This window comes from Lagopus muta, chromosome 6 (genome assembly GCF_023343835.1).
Source record: "Lagopus muta isolate bLagMut1 chromosome 6, bLagMut1 primary, whole genome shotgun sequence".
NCBI classification, from domain to species: Eukaryota; Metazoa; Chordata; class Aves; order Galliformes; family Phasianidae; genus Lagopus; species Lagopus muta.
In genome coordinates, this window is record NC_064438.1 from 24,714,746 (window position 1) to 24,737,905 (window position 23,160).

General features: G+C 42.3%; 1 protein-coding gene across 10 annotated transcripts in view; it reads right to left on the minus strand.

The window, feature by feature from the left end:
- The window catches only part of RPAP1 (RNA polymerase II associated protein 1), a 38,934-nt gene extending 23,934 nt beyond the window's left edge, over nucleotides 1–15,000 (minus strand). For 4 of the 10 annotated variants that reach the window (XM_048949984.1, XM_048949983.1, XM_048949982.1 and 1 more), the window contains exons 1-8: nucleotides 14,699–14,927; nucleotides 10,520–10,734; nucleotides 9,936–10,178; nucleotides 8,811–8,959; nucleotides 8,179–8,271; nucleotides 6,317–6,500; nucleotides 4,250–4,426; nucleotides 3,281–3,487 (exon numbers count right to left, since the gene is read on the minus strand). In XM_048949984.1, the coding sequence (XP_048805941.1) occupies nucleotides 3,281–3,487; nucleotides 4,250–4,426; nucleotides 6,317–6,500; nucleotides 8,179–8,271; nucleotides 8,811–8,959; nucleotides 9,936–10,164 (1,039 nt within the window). In that variant the 5' untranslated portion in view covers nucleotides 10,165–10,178; nucleotides 10,520–10,734; nucleotides 14,699–14,927. Of the gene's footprint in view, nucleotides 1–3,280; nucleotides 3,488–4,249; nucleotides 4,427–6,316; nucleotides 6,501–8,178; nucleotides 8,272–8,810; nucleotides 8,960–9,935; nucleotides 10,179–10,519; nucleotides 10,735–14,698 lie in introns of all 10 variants that reach the window. The other 6 variants (XM_048949977.1, XM_048949978.1, XM_048949986.1 and 3 more) reach the window with 6 other exon arrangements.
- Nucleotides 15,001–23,160: the final 8,160 nt, after the last annotated feature.

The window sequence follows — 23,160 nt, forward strand, 5'->3', positions numbered from 1 at the left end:
AGGATCTCAGAGGTGAAGGCACTACAGGAAGAAATGACTGATTTAACTTGTCAAAGAGTTTTGACCAGAACAATTTGAGAAACAATACATTTCTGCTTGACAACACAAGAATTGCCCTAAGATCAGCACGTGGAAAAAATATGACAAGTGAATGGGCAGGAGAGATTTAAGTGGAAATTATCTAAATGCTAGCACAGCTAATGCCTTGCTAGTACAAAACTGTCCCGGGCTGGTGTGAGAAAAGAGAATTAACAAGTCCTTGCTATCTCAAGAGAAATCACTCACTGACAGAAGCAGGCGGACTGAGGGCATGGAAAGCAGATCATCACTCCTACTGGAGCACAACAAGACCAGAATTCATTTGCACTGCAGCTGTTAATCCTAATGCTCTTGTTTTCTCTTGTGAAGAACAGAGTGTCCCACTGAGATGCTCTTCTTTCATCAGAGATTTCCCTGCTGATAACTGGCCTGAAACCCAACTTTCTACCTTCCTCCAATTAGCAGATAAACTTTCAGAAAGGGCACTCATCATTTCCAGGATGAAGCTTCACCCTTATGATCAATGTGGCAGTGAGTCAGGCAAGGAACCAAGTACACAGTTATCTTCCCCAGCCAGAAAGCTGTTGCACAGAATTTCAGCCAAAGGCTCAACACACATTTTAATTGATGGAAAAAAGCATCTGATATGTAAGAAAGTGGAATGTCTGTAGGTGGTTGATGCAAAACCAGAGGAAATAAAAATCAACAGGAAAAAAAAAAGAGATCGATTGACATTTGTAATTCAATAAATTGTTTTTTCCTTCTCCATTAATCACTAAACTGGATAATCATTCTATGAATAGGATTACGCATATTATCATCAGCCTGTAGCATTCTGATCTTGTCAACAAGGAAAGACAGACATACATTCCAAGGCATCAGCAGATTGCTCAGTTACTGAGAAAACCATTTACAGAAACAGAAGCTGGCAGTTTGAACGCAAAATCTGTACTGAACTTTTCAGAGCTGCATTATATTAAAGACTACCAACCAACTGCTTCCTTTTCTTGTTTGCTTTCCCTTTTGTCTTGGTGCCAGGGTTTGTTTTTCTATTTGATAAGATTAGAAGTTGCTATATAAAGGCTTTACTGTCTTCTTTATTAGAGACAGTTGCCTTTTATTTCATTAGAGAGGCAAGTTTGACTTTTGAGCAACCCTGTTCTTTTGTGTCATCATCCTTATCCTTAAGAAATTCTGAATGACTGTTTCTGCCAGATTATTCAGATGAGTTAAATTCTGAGCACCAGCAAATGCAAAATCCCAACACTGTTTTAGAAAGTCAAATAATGTTTTATGTCTCCTGTGGGTCAAGATGGGCTAGAAAGGCTTCCCTTGGTTTCCTAACAGCATTCTAAATCACTCTTTCTTTGTTATTTCAAATATTCCAGGAAAACTCTATTTCTTCTTCAGTCTGCAGTCTTGTAGCAGTAAAAGATGTTATCAGCACACATTTTGTACACTGAGCTTTTCCATGAGCACTACTACAATTTTGTTCAGTCTCTACAGCTAAACAGCCCACTCCTATTGCTCTTATGAGTAAAAGAAAGTCACTTAATCTGATGCTACTTTCGCACTCAACTGTTCTGGGAAAGGCATTAAAGCCTGTTATTTTGATTAATGTGAGTTCATGAAAAACAAAGACCTGGGGAGAAACAGCAAAAGTGTTTTCTTGAGTACGAGGTAATCATCTTTCCTTCTCCTGCACATGTATACACACACACAGATTCATCCCTCCCATCAGAAAAATGGTAAACACTTGTTATCTCTTGAAAACACCAAGCTAAAATCCAAGAGAGATTTGGAGACCTCTTTAATCAGACTGCATGTTGCAGTGGGAGACACAGAATGCATCAGAAGAGAGAATCAAGAGATGAAGACAGCCAAAGATTAACATGAAATTGGAAGAAAAGCATGCTAATAAAGGAGAGATGCTTCTTTCACACACGCTACAAACAAAAGTGTTCTGGAAGATGTGAGTGGCAGCCTAATATTACCACTAAGGAAAGAATCCCAGAATCACAGAATTGTAGGGGTTGGAAGGGACTTCCAGAGATCATCGAGTCCAACTCCCAGAAAAAAACCCAAAGAAGAAAGCAACAATAAGAGAAACATGAGGGGTAAATGCTTCTTTGGTCTGTCATGAAGAACACAAGGACTGTTGTAGCTAACTGCAAGAAAGCAGCTTTCTTCTCACATAAGCATAGAAACTGCAGATGCAACAAAGCATCAGTGCAGGCTTCCTTAGCACAACTGAAGTAAGTCGATACTTACAAGTAGTTAATTAAGCAAGAGGTAAAATCCTCCTCTAGTAACTCAGCAAAGACTCCTTGTGTCATTTAGTAAGGAAAATAAGAGACGTGAATAACGTGGAGATTCACAGGCATGCAAGCCTCAGTGAATGCAATTCTGATATCAAAGTGAGCATACAGACACACTCAGGTCTCTTGCCAGTTGGATGGCAAAGATAAAGATTCCCATCTACAAACTTCCACATCTTCATTCTTTTAGATACATCACCACTCTTCTATCATCAAAATATACAAGGTAAAATTGAGTATTCGAACATCATTGTAAAATGCAACAGCTCTGTACGATTCTTCTGAAAGAGCAGAACTCTCAATAAGTCAGCATCTCCTTCCATCCACAGCACACAAAAGAAAGAACCATAACCTTTGGAAATGTTTGCATGGGCTCTGCAATACAAGCCACACAGTGGAGCCACCAGGAGCAGTCTCACATTAAGACAAACGTGCCATGTGAGCTATTTAATGGGCTGTCATCTCCATGCTATCCTGTGAGCACAACAGCCAGTCTTTTCAGGGAGATCGACCCACCAACTGTCCCAGTGGAAAGAAATTAGTGAGAATCAAGTGCTGCTTGAATATCACGCTCTTCTATTTCTCTGCTTACATGACTAAACGAGAACAGCAATGATGCTTACTTTTAAAACACATTTTCCTTCAAGTGATCTCAGAACAAGTTTCCAAAATAAAGCAAGACCTCTCACTGCATGGCTCACCACCTCCATTATGTAGTGCATCATCCTTCTAATCCAGAGCTCAGCTAGAAACAAGAATGCTCTTCCTCGAACTCAAAAATCTTTAAATATCATGATCAAATTCTGATTCGGATAATTAACAAATTAACAATTCCACAGAACTCTAATCTGGGTCGATGCAAACACCATAAAAAACCTTACATTTACGTTCAGAACATTAACGATATGTACTACGTGTCTTACCTGTGATTTCCATTTTCATATTTTCATCCCTCCTTCCAGATTCTTCCAGACCTGACTCCTGCATGGAAAGTGACGTTCCTACACCGCACTGAGGCACAGTCAGAGATTCCACAAACTCCTCCGGTCTGTTCTGTTCCATTTTTATTTCGTTTTTCTGGCCTACATTACCACTGCGTCGTGACTTTAAGAAAGCAACTAAACTGGGATCTGCAAATATTGACAAAGAGACGGACAGATAAGTGTCAGCCTCAAAATACCTAAAACATCTACAGATACATCTACGTCCTGCCATTTGCGTTTTAGTCTTTTGAATCCCATTCCACAAACCCCTTCTTCTCTGCCAACTGTCACTTGTTTTCAAATGAGGCATTTAACTGTTTATGTTCAGCACATAAGCTGAGGTCTACTAATTGAAAAAAAATTAGTATATACCCTTTCCTTTTTAAACTCCAAGTGTTTGCCTCACTACAATCTGTTAGTGATTGAGTAGTACAGACAAGGAGCAAAGGTCACAGATCAGTCATAAAATGAAAGCGCAAAAACAATATATTTTTCATACACACGCCATTGTTATAATTAGTGAAGTTAAATGGCAATAATTTTTGGCATTTTTTGGCATACTATGGCAACCTTTCTTATCTGCTTCAGAGAATTATCTTTTAGGTCCTCAATACACATACATGTAGCCAGGTATCAGATGTGCAAAGTAACTGTGTGCATGGACCATCTTATTCCACAGCAAAGGCGAGACGGGACATTCTTCAACTAAGCTTCCTCTCAGATTTCTTCACACTTGATTCTTATTCACAATGATACAGATATGAGATGGAGGTTTAGCTATCTCCATATGCAATGACTAGTCATCCTAAGCTCCCAACTTTGACCTGTAAATTTGTTGAAGTTTCAAGACACCAATGTGTACAGTAAGCTTTCATACTTCTAGGAGAATTCACTCCAAGAAGCACATACCTAGCTGAGCCAGAAGCCTTTCCTGCTCCTTCAGGATCTCTTCCTGGGACATGGACTGTAGTTTCTCTAAATTCTCTTCATGAATAGCCTGAGCTTCCTGCTCACTCTTTTGACATCCAAGACCCTCTCCCGTTATGATACAAGGCCGCTGAGAGATGAAAACGTCATCAGCTTTATCTGAAAGATCCAGCAAATAAAGCAGTTAGTCACTAAGTCTCGACAGCATTATGAGCTCATTTAGATTTTGTCATTAGCAAGCCTGCACTGAAACCTTAGAAGCCAAATTAAAAAGTGTGCAAAGAAGCTTATCTGGAAACAAAATTAAGTGATCTGGGCTTTCAGGTTTTCATCGCATGTATCAATAAAACACCATTTCTTTCTTGTTTCTTTAGGAGTTGGAGAGGGACAGAAAAGAAAATATTTTGTTTCTTTAAAGCAAAGCAACAAAAGGTAAATTCACGCATAATTCACAAATCAGGATATTATTTTGAGTTAGCTTCCTTCTCTGCCCAAGAAGACCTGAACTGGTATCTGCTGAGCAAGAAAGAGAATGAAAAGTACTGTGTAACCCAGTTTCCAGTGTGATACAGAATCCACTCCCAAAACAGGCAAGCTTTCTTCTAGCAACTTTCTGTATTCACTTTAAAAGTTAAACACAGCAGAAGCTGCAGAAGGGCAGATATTTCTCCTACTCTGAACAAAATCAAGTCATTTAATTTAACCATAGCAGTAGGATAACATGTTCCTCTGGTCAAACTGAGCCAGACTCTCTTGCTGGCCCACTGTACAAGGACTTGTCTTTGTAGCTTTATTCTACATATTGTTTTGTTTGGGTTTTCACATGCTCCACATAGCAACCTGGATAACCCCTGTGACCCTAAACCAGCCCATGAAAACATCAACTTTTGTTCAATCAGCACTAAGGTCTGATGTCATTTCCACAGCAGTTGTCTTGCATACTGAACAAAAAGAAGTGAGAAGACAGAAAGGTCTGGTAAGAGATTCACTAAACTTTTTACCATTCAGCAACTCACCTGATTGTTACCAGGCACTACAAGAAATATGGCTATTCTTCTTCTGTGGCTTCTAGCAATCCTCTCTCAAAAACTCTTCTCCAGCAATCTTGCAGAAGAGGACACATAATTTGCTGATCCCTCAGTTGTATTAATACATCTACCAGTGTTCTCTGACTTCAAGAGGGTCAGAGCCAGAGGACTATTGCTTCTCAAAGGATTTCTCAGACGGTAGTACATGTGCACAATTGTAACAGGGTACATAGCAAACACAGTAATGGACCTGAATGGTGGATTTGTGCACACACAGCACGATTCAGGGTTTTCTTACCAATTCTGAGAGGGGTCAGCATAAACAGAAACCTTACTCAGATGGTGAACACCTTCAGACGACATCTGGCATCCGTTCCAATGTGAAAAAGAGGATGTCAGGGAAAAAGACAGACATATGTTGGTCCTAAGCAGATAAGACTGCCCAAGACACCTGCACACCTAGAGATGCCAGTACCACTTGAATTGGTTTCATCTTTCCTTGTCACAGTGCTGTCAGATAAATAACTGCTGGAGGTGGCACTGACTCATCAGTGCTGCCTCACAGCATTCCTTATGGAGCAATGTGACAGTCTCACAGCACAGCAGTGAGTGATGGAAGATTGAGCTTTCAATTTCTAGGTAGGTAAGAATGAGGACCTGCATCAGAGGTCATGCACAAGATGAATCCTCCTCCAAAAATTGCAGAAACTACTGATAAAACAAGAAATACTTTACATGTGACAAAGGAAAAGGAGGGCAAAAGACTTGAAAAAGAAATCTATTTGACCCTGTGTAAAAACAACAACAAAAAAGAGTGATAAAGCTACTCTATCTCTACAATTTTAATTTGGATCTCTGGCCATTTCAAATCCTTGCCATATTACAGATCTTCCAAGTGAACACAGTTTCTGAACTAAGGACAATAGTGCTTCTCTGATTTAAAGACTAGGTGCAGTAATGTAACAGTTACTAAAGCTATGGAAATATAGTAGGCTGCATAAGCAGAACCTTCTCCACTTACTATCCCCATTGCTGGAGTTAGCCTCTGGTGCCTCTTCTGCTGATCCCTCAGGATTAAGAACGTCCAGAGAAGCTGATGCTATTTGAGTGCACTCAGCAGAGGGAGCTGTTGCTGGCTTTTCAGCAGCTCTTCTTGCTGCCATCTTTTGTGCAAAGATGCTTTTTCTTCCAGATCCCACCTTCACCTGCAAACAAGGAAGCTGTGTGTCACCACTCTCCTTCAGACTCCCCCACACACCTGGCATTAACAAGTGTATAGATCTGATCCTAAAGACATTTTCAAAAAACACTTTGGGATGTGACATGGGAGAAGCTACTGGCAGCCACCTGCCCTCTTCTGTATGTATGCTATTCTATTTTAATATTTTAATGCTAGAACAGAGACAAAACATATGAATGTTTTTGCTACCTAGAGAGAAAAGATGATTAATCGTAAGTGAATTGAGGCCAGGAAAGTATACCTAAAATATCACCAAACATAACAGTTCCAGATCTCCTGCTGCTTAGAAACCCCACATAGATGAATACTTTGCATTTCTGAGGATAAATGGAGCAGTACTGTACTGTGCTCACCACATGCTTGGAAAAGGCTTCTTATAAGGTGATTAGAGAGCACCAGGGTGAAAAGATTTACACAGTAAGAAATGGGCAAGTGGTGCTACAATAATCCTGACTAAATTATTGTGCTGCTTGCCTAAGCAATAGAAGACCAAGGCTCTGAACAGCTTAATACACAGGAAATCCAAAGCACACCGAGCAAAAAGTCTATTGCATATCCCCAGTCCAGAGAAGAAGTTTAAAAGGCAGTCTTAACATTTAATGGCTACTTCGTACACTCCTGCATCAGGTAAACAGAATTGGTAGCTTTAAAAAGTACTACTTTTTCCTCTCAAGAGTTGTCCTTCAAACTATACTCTTTTTTCAAAGCAACTGCAGCTATCAATGACATTCAATTTCCAGCATTTGATTCCCACTCAGCTAGCAGTTCTTGCTATTACAGCAACTATTCTGACAACAGCAGCCATAGGTTTCAGTTTTACAGCCTTAGAACAAATGTTTTCTCAAAATGCAAGACACTGTAAAAGATAATCCATGCAACTGCATTCAAGTGTCATTCCAGGAGGAATCAGAGGCAACTTGAGTAAGAACAGACTTATGCAAATCTGGTGGGCTGAGACTGAGATTCACTGAGATTGTTCCTCAAAGAAAAGCAAAAAACAACAGGGCAGATTTGAACCTACTTCAAATTTACTGCTTAAGTTAAGTGAAGGAGATTGCCTTTTTTCCTAACCTGAAAGGATTCCAGTATTATTTAACTGTAGGGTTGTATGGGAACTGCTGAATCACAGCCTGAACCTCTGATTGAACACCTGAGGTGAGCCATGAGTCAGCCAGGGAGCAGAGGTGAAGGCAATTCACCTGTGCTGCCGGAAGGGGTGGAGCCTGGCTACACCTCTCCTAGACCCATTTTAGAGCTGACTGCCAGTGGGAAATGATCTCTTCTGGAGAACCACTCTGCTGGAGTTTCATAAGCAAGCTCAGGATATGGGTTAAGTGTCCTATCTATTCTCTTTGTGTTATTATAATCTGCTTCGCCTAACTCTCTTGTTTATTTCATAATTATAACATCTTAATATTCATTGATTATACAAGGGTATAGACTACCTATTTGATGGCAGTTCTGTAAGAGAACTTTCTCCTATACTAAGAAGGCAATGCCATGAAGATGCTGAGCCAGCTTCTCATCTCCAGCATGCTAAGTCATGCATTCTGAGTCCTACCACTCACCATGCATTGCCTTTTGTTGTGGGAAAGTTTGAATAGTTAATGAAGACAGCATAGAACAGCTGGTCCTGCTCTTACCTCACTTTTTATCTCAGAACGGTGAAATATCCTTGGAAATGGGTCTCCAGTGGGCACTGGCATGGTCACTGCTTCTGCACTTGTGTCTCGTTCCTGCATCAAAAAAATCCAACTCAAAACCACCACAATAGCCAGACATGTTTGTACCATTTTGCTGAGAGTAGACTAAGCTCTCAGCTCAGCAGTTTGCAAGATTATTCTATGTAGCCATCAGATTCAGAACACCTTGTGCTTGCTTAGAGCCAAAGTGAAGCTATTTTCCAAAAGGCTGTGCTGCCAGCTCCACTGACTATCAGAAAACTCAGATAAAAGGAAATCTGGGCCAGCACATAGCAACAAGAACACCACACTAGAGAATCGGAATTTCACTCAAATTCATACTAGAGCACCCAGCTGCACGCAAGCAGCATGACCTGTGGGCAGTCTGAACTGGAGAGCAGGTTCAAACCCATGTTTAACTGACAGCAAAAATATACTCGGAATTTTCCCCAAGAATGCTACAGGACACTGGTTTATTGTGCTACTACTGCTTCATCATGTTGCAGAGATAAAAGCAGAAACAGAACTCTACATCCCTGCCACCGCTCAATTCACAGCATTCAAAATACACATCACATAAAAGTTAGACGTACAATGATTTTGCTGAAGACTGCTGTAATGTGTTGATCATGATTCTCTAGTCTTTCCTCTGGATCTTCATCATCAAAGTGGACACAGGCACTTTTGATTTTGGACTTTTTTGGAGGACCAGGAGTTAAAGCAGGGAGAATATCAGGAAAATCTGTGGAGGGGAAAGAAAAAATATAAAAAGGAAAAAAGATCCAAGTTACTCATATATAACTACTGCACAATAGGCACCAGACCAAACAGTCTTCAACAGCACATATTATTGCTCTGATAAGAAATAAACAAGATAAAGAAGCAGTAAGACAATTATGCAAGTTTCATCTCTGACTTGTGCTGAGCATTGGAGAGCAATATGCCTAAGAGCTTTATTATTTATGTTTTGGCATCAAGGCCATTTCAAAGGGCTGCGTAAGTGAGAAAGTATATTCAGGACTGACTTCAAATATTAAAGGAAGAGGCAAAAAACTATACAAGAAAAAAATTGTATCCTTGCAGTTTGTGCTCACAGAAAAGCACACTCCCACTGACAGCTCCAAGTGAATGATTAGCATGATCAGGAGCAAGTCAAGGCCTCCTTTTCACTGCTCATAAACAGGGATCATATTTTCTTACCTGGAAACAAGCACTGTAAGATTTAAATTGTTGCTTTTAAGAAACAATATTGAGTTTTTGAAACTATTAAGTGCATGACAAGTGTTACAGTTACTGCTGCTGAAGGAAAAGAAAAACACAGGAAGGAGGCTTATCAAGATAGCCTGCTGGCTGGAACTGTTAGCAGAGTTGAATCTCAGAGACACTAAGAGCAGGATCTGGCTAGGTGGTAAAATAAGCACTCAGGAATTGAACGAGTGCAAATTACAGGAAATACCTCCTGCAGTGGGATTGTTGGAGTACTGCAGACAGCTGATACATGGGTTGAAGGCAGTGTGTTGGAAAGGTGGCTCTACCAGAGGTACCAATATTGGACATGTGCATTTTCAAATGAGGCTAAGAATAAATAATATTGCAGGGAAGACACACGCAGGGGAAAAAGCAAGTTGAGAGAGGTGATGGGGGCAAGCAAAGAGGAACACTGAAAGAGACAGAAAAAAATACATGTAATTATGAAAGAACCCCACAAGGGAAATTACCGTCCAGCATGACCACATCCTTGCTGTCCTGTAGCTGGGGTCTCTCAGTATCTGTGTTCCTTTCCTCTCCCTTCCTCTTGTCTGCTTTCTTCACAATCTTCACTGCAGGTGAAGCTCTGGCTGCCAGGAACTGGTTTTGAAAGTGTATCAGGTCTGCTTCGGACTCCCCAGGCTTTGGTCTGGAGAACATCTTGTCGTCTTGTTTTTGTGGGCTGATCCCACTTACCATTCACATGGAATCTACTGAACACAAGGAAAACTGGTCACAGAACTGGCTTTCCTAGGGAGAGGATAGAAGTAATAAGGGAAAACAACTCACTTTTGTCCTGCTCTGCTCTTTCTGTATATACCGCAGCTGCCCCTCACGACCACCCCAGGACACAACTAATTGTACCAGCATCCCAAACAAACAGTTTACTGGTTCTTTACTGCTAAACAATGTGCTACTAGGCAAGACAACACCTGTTCTACCATCCAGCTGGGAGCAGAGTAGCACCCAGCCAGCAAGAAGCAAGCCAACAAGTGTATCACTGTCAGAATGCCAACCACAGGCCTTGGATTTGCAAAGCCACAGAAGTACTTACACTAAGGCAGTAGATTTAACTTTCTCCAGAATCAGCACCAAACAAGAATGTCAGAGATGCAGTGTCATGTAAATCTCTTCCCTCCACCACACTGTTGTTTTCTCAATATCCCAGTGTAAACATCTCAGTCAGGATGCAAGGGTCTGTTCATGTAGATGTGGACAGAATACTCCATACAGAATACTATAGCTCCTCTTCTCTTTCTAACCTCCCAACTGAAAAAAAAAAAAAGAAGGAAAAAAAAAAAAGCGTTTCTTCCCTATTTAGTACTTCAGCTTTAGTTCACTCTGTTTCACTGTCTTTATCCTGGTAGGAGGTATGCTGGTATGCTATTTCCAAGCATTTCCATTCACTGCTCAGACCAGTTCTGGGTTGAAAGCCGGGGGTAGTATTTATAAACAGCTGTATCTTGGTGCATATCAGAACGTACGAGGAAGACAACTCTTCCACCTCTTGTCTACCGACCATGAAAATACTTGCAAATTTACTCTCCATCTCTCATTCCCAGAGCCCAGGACCATCAATCCATCTCTCATACACAGCAAGTAAAGTGTTTGCAAATACATTTCATGCTAATTGAATCACTGATCACCACTAATGCTGCAGACTTGACACCCTCCCACACATGGTATTTTGAAGTATTTTGTACATATTTGATCTCTTCTACGTTTAAAAGACCATCAGGACTCAGCGATGATTTACTGTTAGATTGGAAAGGGAAATGGATGTGGATTTTTAAAACTATGATCATCCACCATGTGGACAGGCTGTACACATGACAAAATGCAAAGCTTCAAAGTGAATCTCTGTTTTAATCTCAGACCAAACTCCCACGAAGACCCAGCCTGCCCTGAAACCAATGTTTTGTTTGTCTTGTGCTAATATCATCTTTCATTGTGAAGAATGTGGGAAGATATCTTCTGGGAAGGATGCTGATAGACACAAGAATTACCTCCCTCATGCAGTATTTATGACCAATGCTTGGAACGTTTATACCAATTTTAGTGATCCCATTCTTAATCAGCCTCAGTTAGATATGGGGCTGCTCACTCCATCAACGCTAAACTAAGAGAGATCTGGGCAGTTTCATAGTTTTGTATTCTTTTGTTTTAGAGCTTTTTGGTGATTTTTTTTTTTTCTTTTTTCTTTTTTTTTTTTTTTTTTTTTTTTTTTTTAAAATCAAGGCTTTCAAGCAAAACCAATGACAACACGAGACCTGTTGAAAATCTTTTTTTTCTCTCCCAATTTTTGTGCAAAAAAATGAATTTAAAGCATACAGATTTAAGAGCTTTGTGCACCAACTTGAAGTGAATTTTCCAAGGCTTTGAGTTTCCAGGGATTCCATTCACTTCAGCACTCATTACTGCAGAAAGAGACCTCTTCATGTGATGCCAGCACCATGAGTTAGTTACTCAAAATCAGACATCTCACCACACTGGCCTTAATGAAAACTGTCAGCTCAAGAGTCCCAGAACAACAACCTCCATTTACACCAAGCATACATATGGCACAGATAGCAGCAAGGGAACTCCCCCATGCCCTCTGAACCATAAAATTCTCTCCAGCCTACAGAGAAAATGCCTTAATTCTCTGTCAACACCATCAAGGACAGCTGTGGAACATCCTCACCAGTGAGGGGCAACTTCAGAGCAGGATGGGATTGGAGCATGCTGATATCTTGCCTCAAAACATAGCAAAAACACCTGGGATGTCACCACAGTTCTGACTGATGCTGAAAAGGCAAAAACACTCCTTTGAATCCTAGTTCCCCTCAAAACACACAGCAAAAATTGCAGCTCCTGCAGATGGCTCCCTTTTTTGTACTCCAAGTATAAGCACCTGCACTTGCTGTTTATTTATGGAGCTGCCTGCCATAACAGGGGCTGCTATGGTCATACTTCTGTTGATAAGTCCTTCTTTGATACACCTAAGCAGCAGCACATGCATCAAAAGGCAAGTGTTTCATACCCTGTCATCCTGGGCTTCAAAGACAAAAGGAGGACAATGACAGTAGGATTAGCAGACGCAAAACGCCTAGTTATAAGTAAAGTGTGCTCCTAACCTTTCTGTGATAGGATTCTTCCACACTGGGACACACGTACACAGTTGTCTGAGTCTCCACATATTACATTACTCAGAAATAAATTGGAGCTTGGAACTGCTTTCATTTGTCTTGAGAATTGTTAGTCACAAGAAGACAATTTTGCGGTCGCTGCCTAAGAGGTTAGAAAGTCATCCAAAACTAAGTTGTTATAAGATGGTAATACAGAGGTGGCAACTACTTTGGTGTAGCAAATAGATAGAAGACTTAAATGTGCAATTTCCATGTTCTAACTGGGTCTAGAAATTTAATAAAACCAAGGCCTCTGACTTGATTCTTCTACAGTCCAACAAGAGAGAAATTGTTCAAATTGTACTTGAATGCTAAAAAAAACGTAAGGAAAATAGTTTTCTTTCTAATAGTACCTGTTTCCATACCCACCAAAGACCATTAAAAAATATTAGGAACACTTACCTGGCCATCATAAAGAGCAATTCTTATCCATCAGCACTCCAAGAAAACATGTAAGAAAAATAACTACCAGTACTGATCAGCAGCACTGATGCCACCTCTATGCAGTTTGGTTACCTCCAATCTTGAAGCCTGCCATTTAAAAGCTAAGTGAACAAAAGCTGTTTGTCTAAAGGAACCATCACCTAGCTGACACGCAGCCCAGGGGGATGCTGTCCTAGAGAGGTCTGCAAGGGGTCAGAAATGCAGTGAAAAGACCACGAGCACCTACATGCACCAGACACGCAATCATTTGCTGCTATATTCTCTGTCTGTACTAAGAATCTCAAAATATACTTTTCTGATATGCTTTGGACTGCCCACAGATACAGTCGTTAAAAAGCCTGCCAGTCCTGCAGATAGTTTTACAAATACAGCTGGAAACTGGTTGAGGTTGAACTAAAAAATGGTGTAAAAACACAGAGGGCAACAAAGCAACAGCTTGTTTCAACTGCCAAGACACACTTGGATTAACCAATTTCAGCTAAAGCTTCACCCTGAGGATGAAAGCCAATTAGGGCAGTAAGGGGCTCTCCCATAAATGAATGCATCACCAGTGCATCACAAAAGACTGTACTTACTTTACAAAAACACAAAGAGGTATAATACCTCTGGTTCTCCTGGAGCAGCATTTAAGCTCCTGAGAAACATGTTATCCATCCCTGCCACTACCCTCAGCAGATGTAAGGCAACACAAGAATCAAGCATAGCTTTGTTCAGAGCTAAGTGCTACTACACTTCAGCAAAAGAACTTTGACATTTGCCACCAGGCTACAGAAAAATGCACTTACTTGATATAAGCCACTATAACATTGATTTTTATTTTCTTTAGATCATCTGAATTTACAATGCATTTCTCCTTCTGCAGCAGTAGAGATCTACAGCCCATGAGAATAATTTAAATCACAACAGCTATGAACCTGAAAGGGTTAAAGAAGGAAAAGCAGCAACTATATGTAAAAACAAAGATTCATCTAAGAATTCTGCCAATTTCTAAATGTTGTCATCTTCTTGTCACAGAATCATTTGAGTAGGAAGAGACCCTTGAAGTCCATCTAGTCCAACTCCCCTGCAATGAACAGGGACACCTACAGCTCCATCAGGTGCTCAAAGCCCGGTCCACAGTGACCATGAATGTCTCCAGGAATGGGGCACAGGGATTGCATCTCTGGGCAATCTGTGCCAGTGCCTCACCACCCTTGCTGTAACAATTTTCTTCCTAATGTCCAATCTAAATTGGACATTCTCTTCCAGTTTTTACCCCCATTTTCAAGCCTAACTTGCATTCAACATCCAAGTCTGCATTCTTTTACAAAAGAAATCAGGTTTGGGTCAAAGAAGAAATCCTGCTACCATACCGGTGCCCCCAGTCAATGTATTTCTGGTTTACACCTCAGACCTCGCTGGCTGACATACAGAACTAAAGCGAGAAGCAGTCACACCTCAGCCTCACCGAGGCAGCCCAGTTGTCAAGAGAAAGGCACAATTTCTCCGCTCTAGGTTATCAGCCAGTGAAAGCATCACACGGCACGGCTCAAAGCAGGCCTGTAACAACACTTGCTATTACCAAGCTGAGGAGGCAAAGTGCCCTCACGCCTCTAGAGCTGAGCCAGGCCCTAACAGCGCACCTGAAGAGGGCCGTTAGAGCGGGACCCCGCAGCAGCCAGCGTTCGGGGCAGTCGGGACATCGGTCCGACGGGGCCGCGGAGCGGCTGAGGCGAAGACAGGCCCGAGAAGCGGTCCCGAGGCCCACGGAGCCGCTACAGCCCAGTGCGCGGGCCGGCCCCGGGCACCACTCACCTGCACCCGGCCCGCGCCGCTCCCCGCCAACACTTCCGCTCTGCGCCGCAGCGCTACTTCCGCGGCCACTTCCGCCCGCGCTTCCCTCCGCAGGCTGGGGCGGGGCGCCGCCATTTTCCTTGCCCTCAGCGGCGGTGCTGGCGCGTTGTGCCCTCGTCCCCCGCGCAGGAGCTCCGATACGCGGCTAGCGGGCCGTGCCGTATCTCTGCTGCCCGGGGAGGAGATGTGGCTGCGTGTGCTCCGGCGTGGCGCATGGTGGATAAGGGGTCTCATCGCTGAAGTATTTCCCCTAAATCCGTCTTGGTTTGTGCGGTCCAAAGGCACGTCCCGCCTCAGGTGTAATTACAGGACTCTCGCTCCTGGAAACGTGTGCCCACACATACAGAAAGCCATCTCTGTAAATGTGTCATCTGCGCCTTCTCGTTATTAAGAGGTGTTTGTGTGCTCGAGAGTGGTGGTGTTTCAGGAGAAGGGATACACAAAGCTATATAAATGGAGCAATAATTTATTATTCATGTCTGAATATTCATTTATTATTCATACACGTCAGCTTCTATTAAAAACTGCTGGAGAGCAGTTGTACCTACCAGAAGCATTGGTGCTTGGCCACCTTTCAGCTTTTTAACCTGTGTGTAGACTGGAGATCCTGAGTCAGGTGGGCCAGCTGCATGGGGAGGACTTGCCATGAGTGCTGTGGTACTGTAAGGGGTGACACGTCCTCATCAGTCTTTTTATCCCTTCAGAAGACGGTGTTAGATGCTACAGCAAAACTGTTGGCAGACACAATTTTGACACTTAAATCTCCATAGAAATTAGGATAAATCATAATCCTATCAAAAGACAACCAGCTTTGCAGCAGTGGCAGCAAACCAGTGATGAACTCATACAAAGTGGAAATTTTCTGTGAAAATGCTGGGCAAAAATATCTCTGTCAGCTGTGAGTCTTTTGATGAGCAATACTGTTCCTGAGATGGTGAATTTGAAGGCTGTCCTGCTTTAGATCATTAAGAACTTCTTAAGGTAGGAACCACCAAAAACACTTGATGATGCCCAGTTAGACCAACTAAATAGCCAAGAGTGAGCCCATTTCTGTCCTTTTGAGCAGACATTTTTCTGCCTGATTCTGGCACGAGTGTTTGAGCAGTTACTACTGGTGCTTATAGGTGGTCCTGGCAGGAGGAATAAATAGATCCACTCTAAATTACATTTGGAGATTATCAGAAGAGAGCCTCAAGAGGGTTTAGAGTGCTTCCCTGGTACTGCCCTGCCGGGCTGCAGTTCATCAGATGGTAGAACTCTGCTTTGCACTCCCTAAGGAACTGAAATCGAAGTCATATCTGTTCTATTCTGGAATAGCAGTGACTGAGAAACATGAGGTCCAATTCTCCATTTCACTGAAATCAATTGTTTCCCTCCTGCCACCATCTTGCACTTAGTTTTGTCATTCCACATTCTGCTGGTTTGGGATGTAAGATGCACTTTGAAATAATTGATCAAGTTTCTTGTAGTTAAAACTTAAGAGCAGCAGTTCCTATAAACCTTTTCCATGGAACCGTCTGATGCTGCTGATAGCAATGGGATTCTGTGGATTCACAGGACTGGTGTCTGGAAGTGACAAGTTTAATATTCCCTTTGGTGCATTGTTGGCTTTTGTGCACTATCACTTGTGGCTCAGTAAAGTTTGTGTAGTGTTGCTTTAAAATCTTTGTCTGAAGCAAAAGGTGGAACTTAAATTTTAGTTTATTGCACTGTTTATCTTTAGACAAGACAAGAGGGCATTGATTTTACTGAAGAGTTTGGCACAAGCGCTGGTGAGAATAGACCTTTCCAACTCTGAGTGTTTGCTGGTACTGAACTTAGGAATGATTTGCCTTGGGCCTTAGAAAGACATTTGGGTTCTGTTACTTGGTAATAAGACAGGAAAGCTTTGGCACTGGTTGCACTGGAATGTTTTCCAATTAAGTGTTGAGACTGTGTAGACTGTTGGACAGCCGCTTATGAGGTTGAGCTGTTCTGGTTCCAGGGAATTTAATAACTATTTGTAAGGTCACTTTGACCTTGCTAACAGTGTTAGTTTGGAAATGATGTAAATAAGTTACTGTATGTCCAGTGAGAAAATATATATCCTGATATTGTTACAGGATATTTGACCGTATGTATCTTGAACAGAATCAATTCAACAAAGTAGATGGCCTGAGACATCACAGGCCCTGTCTGAGTTACTGTTCTTAGGGCTGATCTGCTCATCATCTTTTCCTCTTGAACTCAAGAAACGTGTATATGAGATATGTAAACAGTTGCTAGGAGAATTTTGCTTTGCTTGGGTAATTCTCAGATTCTAATAAAAAACTTAACTTCGTTTCTTGCTTTCTGCTGAAGTAAGCCTGTACTTTTCTGCAGTACTTGTCACGTGAATGGGCAGAACTGGATTTAGAAAAACTAGTTGTATCTAATCTGAAACTAAACCGAGGGTTTACCAGGTGTAACTGGTCAATATGCACAGGTGGTAATTCTATCCTGAGCGTAGAGTGGTGATCAAACTGAGTAGCTGTAAGCATTTCCCTCCTCTCCAATTTTGCTCACATTGGCTGCACAAGTTCTGCAGCCACACACAGTGATTCTTACGGGTATACAAAGTAAGCAAATAATCTTTTTTGTCAGAAAGATATAAAAAATGTGCTCCAAATATATTTAATCTTAATTACTGCAAGACAGGAATACTTCCTGTCAAGACTGACTGTGCTTTATGTATCTTTTCTTCCTTCCATTAATTATTTACCTTTTGTTTTAATAATACAGTTAATAGTGCTATATATAGCTCATGCTCTATCAATAAATCATGTTTCTGCATCTTCATATTTATCCTATAAATAATAAGTATCTACACGCTTGCATGAATCTGCTAACCTATTCTGGCAGGGAAATTCCCACCAGAGCATCTGTAAGAGTCACTGGAGGTAAACTCAAACATTCTTCACTTAAGGAGAGCTGTTTTGTGAGATTTAATTTAAAAGTTCATCAGTTTTGTCACAAGCCCTAATATTCTTCCTCACTCCTTTCTTTGTGCTTGCCACAAGCAAAAAGCTGTATGTGACTCTCTGGTAGATGTTTTTGGTCTTCTAAAGCACAGAAGCATGAGAGTCTACAACCAAATGCTTTCTCATTGAACTGTAAAATGGAAGGGATCATAACAACGAAGACAATATGGCAGTGGCCTTAGTGAGATTAGAGAGAGTAAACATGTAATTGCAACAGTATGTGTTGCAGAGAAGGTGCATATTACAATGAGTTGCCTAAGAAGCAGACGGCCAAGGAGACAGGTTATCCTAAAAATTAGTTTCAAGAAGACAGAGAATAAAGTCAGGAACAGAGTAGCTGAAGAGCAGAGTGGTGGGAAGTGCACAGGTTTGCCTGGGACTGGAGGATTGATGATAAGTCAGAATAGATCCGAGATTCAATACCTTGCAAATTCTTCTTTGTAAGAAGGAGTTGAGACTGATGGGAGAAACATTCAGCAGCAAGTTGCTATTTGTGCTGTAGGTTCAATTCTGCAAGGGTCTGAGCCTTGAGCTTAGAAGGGACAGTAATATATTGTTCCTCAGATTAGTGGTTGCAGCGCACATCAACACTGTTCTCCACAGGAATCCAGATGGAAGAGTCAGAGCCCAAACCAGCAAAGCAGGGAAGCACACACAGCAAAGCACAGCAGGAGTTTCAAGTGGCAATAAAAAAAAAGGATGTGTGTTCCTGAAGAAATGTGCATGTGTGAGAACTGGATTGTGAGTAATCAATGGCAGCTCTCTAGCTGATGGGAGAGCACAGTAGAAAAGGAGAGACAGTGATCCACCCATAGAACTTTGGGTGGCTTTTTCTGCAGTTCTCTGGCCTACCTGCTGAGTGGAAGCACAAAAGCATTGTCTGTGACAAAAGCACCTCACTGATTGTAGGCTGCTTGGATTCCTAGGGCTATGTAAAGCAAAGATATTTTAAAGCAAACCTCCGTGTGCTCACCAATAAAAAGCATGGATCCATGTTCTATGTGAATTGATTTAACCATGTGAGGGGAAGAGGTTACATATTTTAAAAGCCCAAAACAGCAAAGTATTTACTCATCTCTAGCAGTGCATCTGCTAGGGCTAGGCATTATGTTGGCTCTTAACAGTTAGCATGGGATTTCCTCTTGGTTGTTTGCTTTATCAATTGTTTCTATAGAAATGGCATTTTTATCAGACTAAATGAATATATCCTGAAATAACACACATCTTCAGCAAATAAAGATATTTCTTGCTTGATATATATAATGTATGCCTATCATACTGGACTTCCTCACCTCATAGCAATGTCAAAATAAAATCCAACTAAAAGTGAGCTGACGTACAGCTGAGACCCCAGAGGACAGACCACTGTGGAAGTCAGAAGGGGCAGTTGTGCAAGTGTGCTTCCATAGTCAGGTCATTCAAACATTGCATCTGAATAGTATTACAGGTGAAAATCACTGTTTGCGCAGTGGCAAATACACTGTCATTGACATTCACTGATTCACAGAGGCTTAAATGAAAACAGTCTCTGAGCTGACCCTGTCTGGCAATGCCATCTACCTCTTATATCATGGAGAGGGAAGCAGCATCTCTGTACTTCAGCTTCCTTGGGCTGAGGATAGTGTCACTCATGGCTGTTGCTGGACCTGTCTGCCAAAATCTGAGCAAAGTGGTGGATGCAATCAAGTCCACTGTTGTAGATTTTAAAGGAAGCCTGTCAAAATGCCTAAGCCTCATATTTCACGCAATTTAAGACAGTTTAAAGCACTGGATGTGCTCAGATGATTATCCTCAGTGGCAAACCTCAGCTCAGGATTTTTTCCTTTCTTGACTTCTGATTATTTCCTTATGTAAGGTTGGGGTAAACCTTCTACTTCTGCATCTAAGCAGGGTGGCAGTTATACATGCATCTTTATACAAATCCCACCTGCACCAAACAGAATGTGCACCAAAAGGAGTGCCCAAAGTAGCTCACTTCTCCCAGAATCCCAGTCTCACACCCTTGGAACAGAAGGCATGGCCTTTGCTATGTGCTTGGTTTGGGGAGCTCAATATTCACTGAAGGTGCATGTTCAGCAGCTAGCTCATACTGCCAGGAGAACCGAGGCTGAAGTACTTAACTCTAAATAGCTATGCTAATGCTGCTAGATCTGCCAAGAGTTTTTAATAGTGATGATCGTGATGTCCTGATGATTTAAGTGATCTGGCAGAACTAGCTGCAGTCACACAGAGTTGGGGTTTTGCCTTCATCTTTGAAAATATCAAGGGCCATTGTAGATTGCTGTACCTTGTCTTTGCAAGGATTCACCCCTGCAGTCTCCCTAGGCCAAAGCTGTTTTTCCATCTCCTTGGGAATGACGTGAGATGCTGTGGGTTGCCAGAGGAGCATGCTGGTGGTATGCACTTCTGCTTCTCCAGGAGCAGCACACACTGCATTCACCTAGCTTCCTGGGTAGGGAGAGACCAGCAGCCTAGCAAAAGGCATTTGTCTAAAGGTAATACCCAATGAGGTGGAAGTGGTGTTAGGAAGAGGAGTATTCAAAGGAAACTTCTAGAGCCCTGATGATCTAACGCGTAAATGTGGTAGTGGTACAAAGTTGCTTCTGAACTCTTCTGTCGCCTTGTAGACCAAAGAAATGCTTTTGCTGGCCTTCCATAGAGTAGATATTATCACCCTCTTTAATTCATTTTTTTTCCTGGTGGCTCAATACTTGCAAAGTTTGGTGTCTGCCTAACACCAGCACAGGACTCCTCCCTCACTGGTAGTACTTGGTGAGGGGAGCAAAGTCATCAGAAAGCTTCAGCTACCCACATTTCTCTACCAGTTTGTTGTGAAAACATTTTTCTACAGTGCTCTCTTACGCTCATTATTTGCCTGACAACAAATTCTCTTCATTGTTTTGCTGTTGTTGTTTTAATTTTATTTGCAAAGGCATTTATAGCTATTGTGATCTTTCGTGACAGTTGCCTACGTCAGGAGCAGAGGAGTCGATGGTTCCCAGAGGAGGGCTGTCAGGCAGAGCTCTCCTCCGGTTAGCGGCAAGCAGTGCCGCTAGCAGCACCAACACTTAAAAGCCCTTTTCTTCAGTGACACAGTTACAGCAGAAGCTGCAGAGATCACACCAGCGGCTGCACAATATCACCGTGTTGGAGTACCGATTGCTCAGATATGTATGGGCACCTTTTCATTTTGGTTTGTCACTGAGGGCCATGCATTTAAAGATCTGCTTGGCACTGGACAAGAGCCCTGGGGGCTGGCAGGCTGCCTTCTAGAGACGTACAGCAGCAGCAACTGCCCAGCTTTTTTCCCATGGGAAAATACTGGGAACCCGCCAAATTATCATCTTGGCTCTGGAGTGTCACTGCCCAGATGGCTGTTCTGCACCAGAAGGCATGAGACATGGAGGTCAATGCATAGGTTTGGGCTCCTGGGTTTAACTTTGGAAACGAGATGGCCAAGTTAGTTAGGTGTTCCTGCTAAGGACCAGAAGTACGCATTTGCTCTTTCTCCAGCTGTGCACGCTGTATTTTACTTAAAGCCACTGCTGATTGCTCCTCTGGTCAGCCACCGTGTCTAAAGAGCTCTCTTTCCTTTTTAAGATAACAAAGTGTTGTGATAACAAGCAAATTCCCTTTCCTTTTGTTTCTTCAGTTGCTACCCCCTTTGATTCATGAAGCCCCTCAGTGCTGAGGAGAGATTCTAGGGGCTCAAATTCCTCTTAATTGTGTGTAGCAGACCATCAAAATTGAAATGCCTTTGCAATGCTTATAAAAAGACTTTTGTCCTCATTTGCTCCAAAGCACTTTGTGAGTAGCATTAAAAAATCCCTCTGAACAGCAGGGTACATCAACTCAGACTTGGCATAACATGGGCAAAGGCCTCTCTCAGACTCAGGCCGTGGTGGGCATGGCCTTTCACTGCTGCCTGCCTCTCAGAGCATCTCTCTGCTTTTATCCAGCTCTGTTCAGTATTCACAGAGTAGGAAATGTCTGCACCTGCAGAAAACAAAAAAACTGTGCATAGAGAAGGGCAGAGGCAGCTCTAGGTTCTTCATGCTGCCTATAGCCCTTTGTGTCCTACCTGGGGCTGAGAAAACAGCATGTACTCTGTCAGTGGTGGCTGGAGACGTCCTCCCTCACAAGCAGCCCCTAAAGGGAAGAGGTTGGATTCTGCTGCAGTTCAGTTAGCAGAGGAATGCTCTTGCTGAGTGCTTCTTGAGAACAACTACAGTAAGAGGAGGTGCAGTTCTCAGTGGCAGTGATTGGGACAGAATGGGGGAAGATTCCTCAGGACTGAGAAACTGCAAAGCTGGGAAAGGAGGTGGCTAGGTCATTTTGATTGTTCAGGCATTGGGAACAGCACGTCACAAAGAGCAAGATAGGGGAAAGAGAAATAGATGGCTAGTGCCAAATTTGAAAGGCACAAGCCAGAGAAATAGATGCAAAGGAAGAACATTTCATTCTGATGAAAAAGAGCAAATGTCAGTGCAAATTCTGGCATATCTGCACAAGACAGCAATAGCATTACTAAGCCTAGAGCTGAAGAGCCGGCATCACTGCCACCAGGAAAGGGAAGGTAAGAAGCAGGGCAGGGACACTGGAGGGAACTGGGGGGAGGGAACACAGAAAAAAGAAAAGAAAAAAAAAGCCTGGAATAAAGAGATTGACTGAGAAATGAAGAGAAGGTGATGAGCAGTGCCAGGCAGTGACCATGGCAGGAGGTGACAAGGAATGAGGAGCACTTTGGCCTCTGGAAAGGGCCCCTGTCTTGGGCTTCACATCTCTCTGAGTGGTACCCATGCTGTCCAGCCATATTGGCTCCCCGTAGCCACCACAGTTTTGTACATTAGTTATTTGAAGCCCAGGCCTCTCTGGACAATTATCTGTCATTTACAGCTGGGCTACCTGTGTACTAGGCATGGTACTGCTGCCTCCTGTGTCATTTCATGCTGGCATCTGGAAAGGCCTTGCACGACGCAGGGCTGATGGTTCATCCCACCATGCTTCCTGGAGCTGTGAGCATTATGCTGAGAGGCACGGGTATTGTCAGAGTCAGAATGCCACTAAAAATGAGGCTTCCCTTGTCAACACCACCATGTTAGAGAATGCAAAAGCTTCACAACCCAGGAGACAATATTGCCCTTGTCCTCTTTTTCTCCAAGAAGGCAGTAAACTACAAGTGCCAGAGGATGTAATCCAAGTGCTAATAAATTATTGATGTCTCTCTTCAGCTTTTTACTTACTAAAAGAAT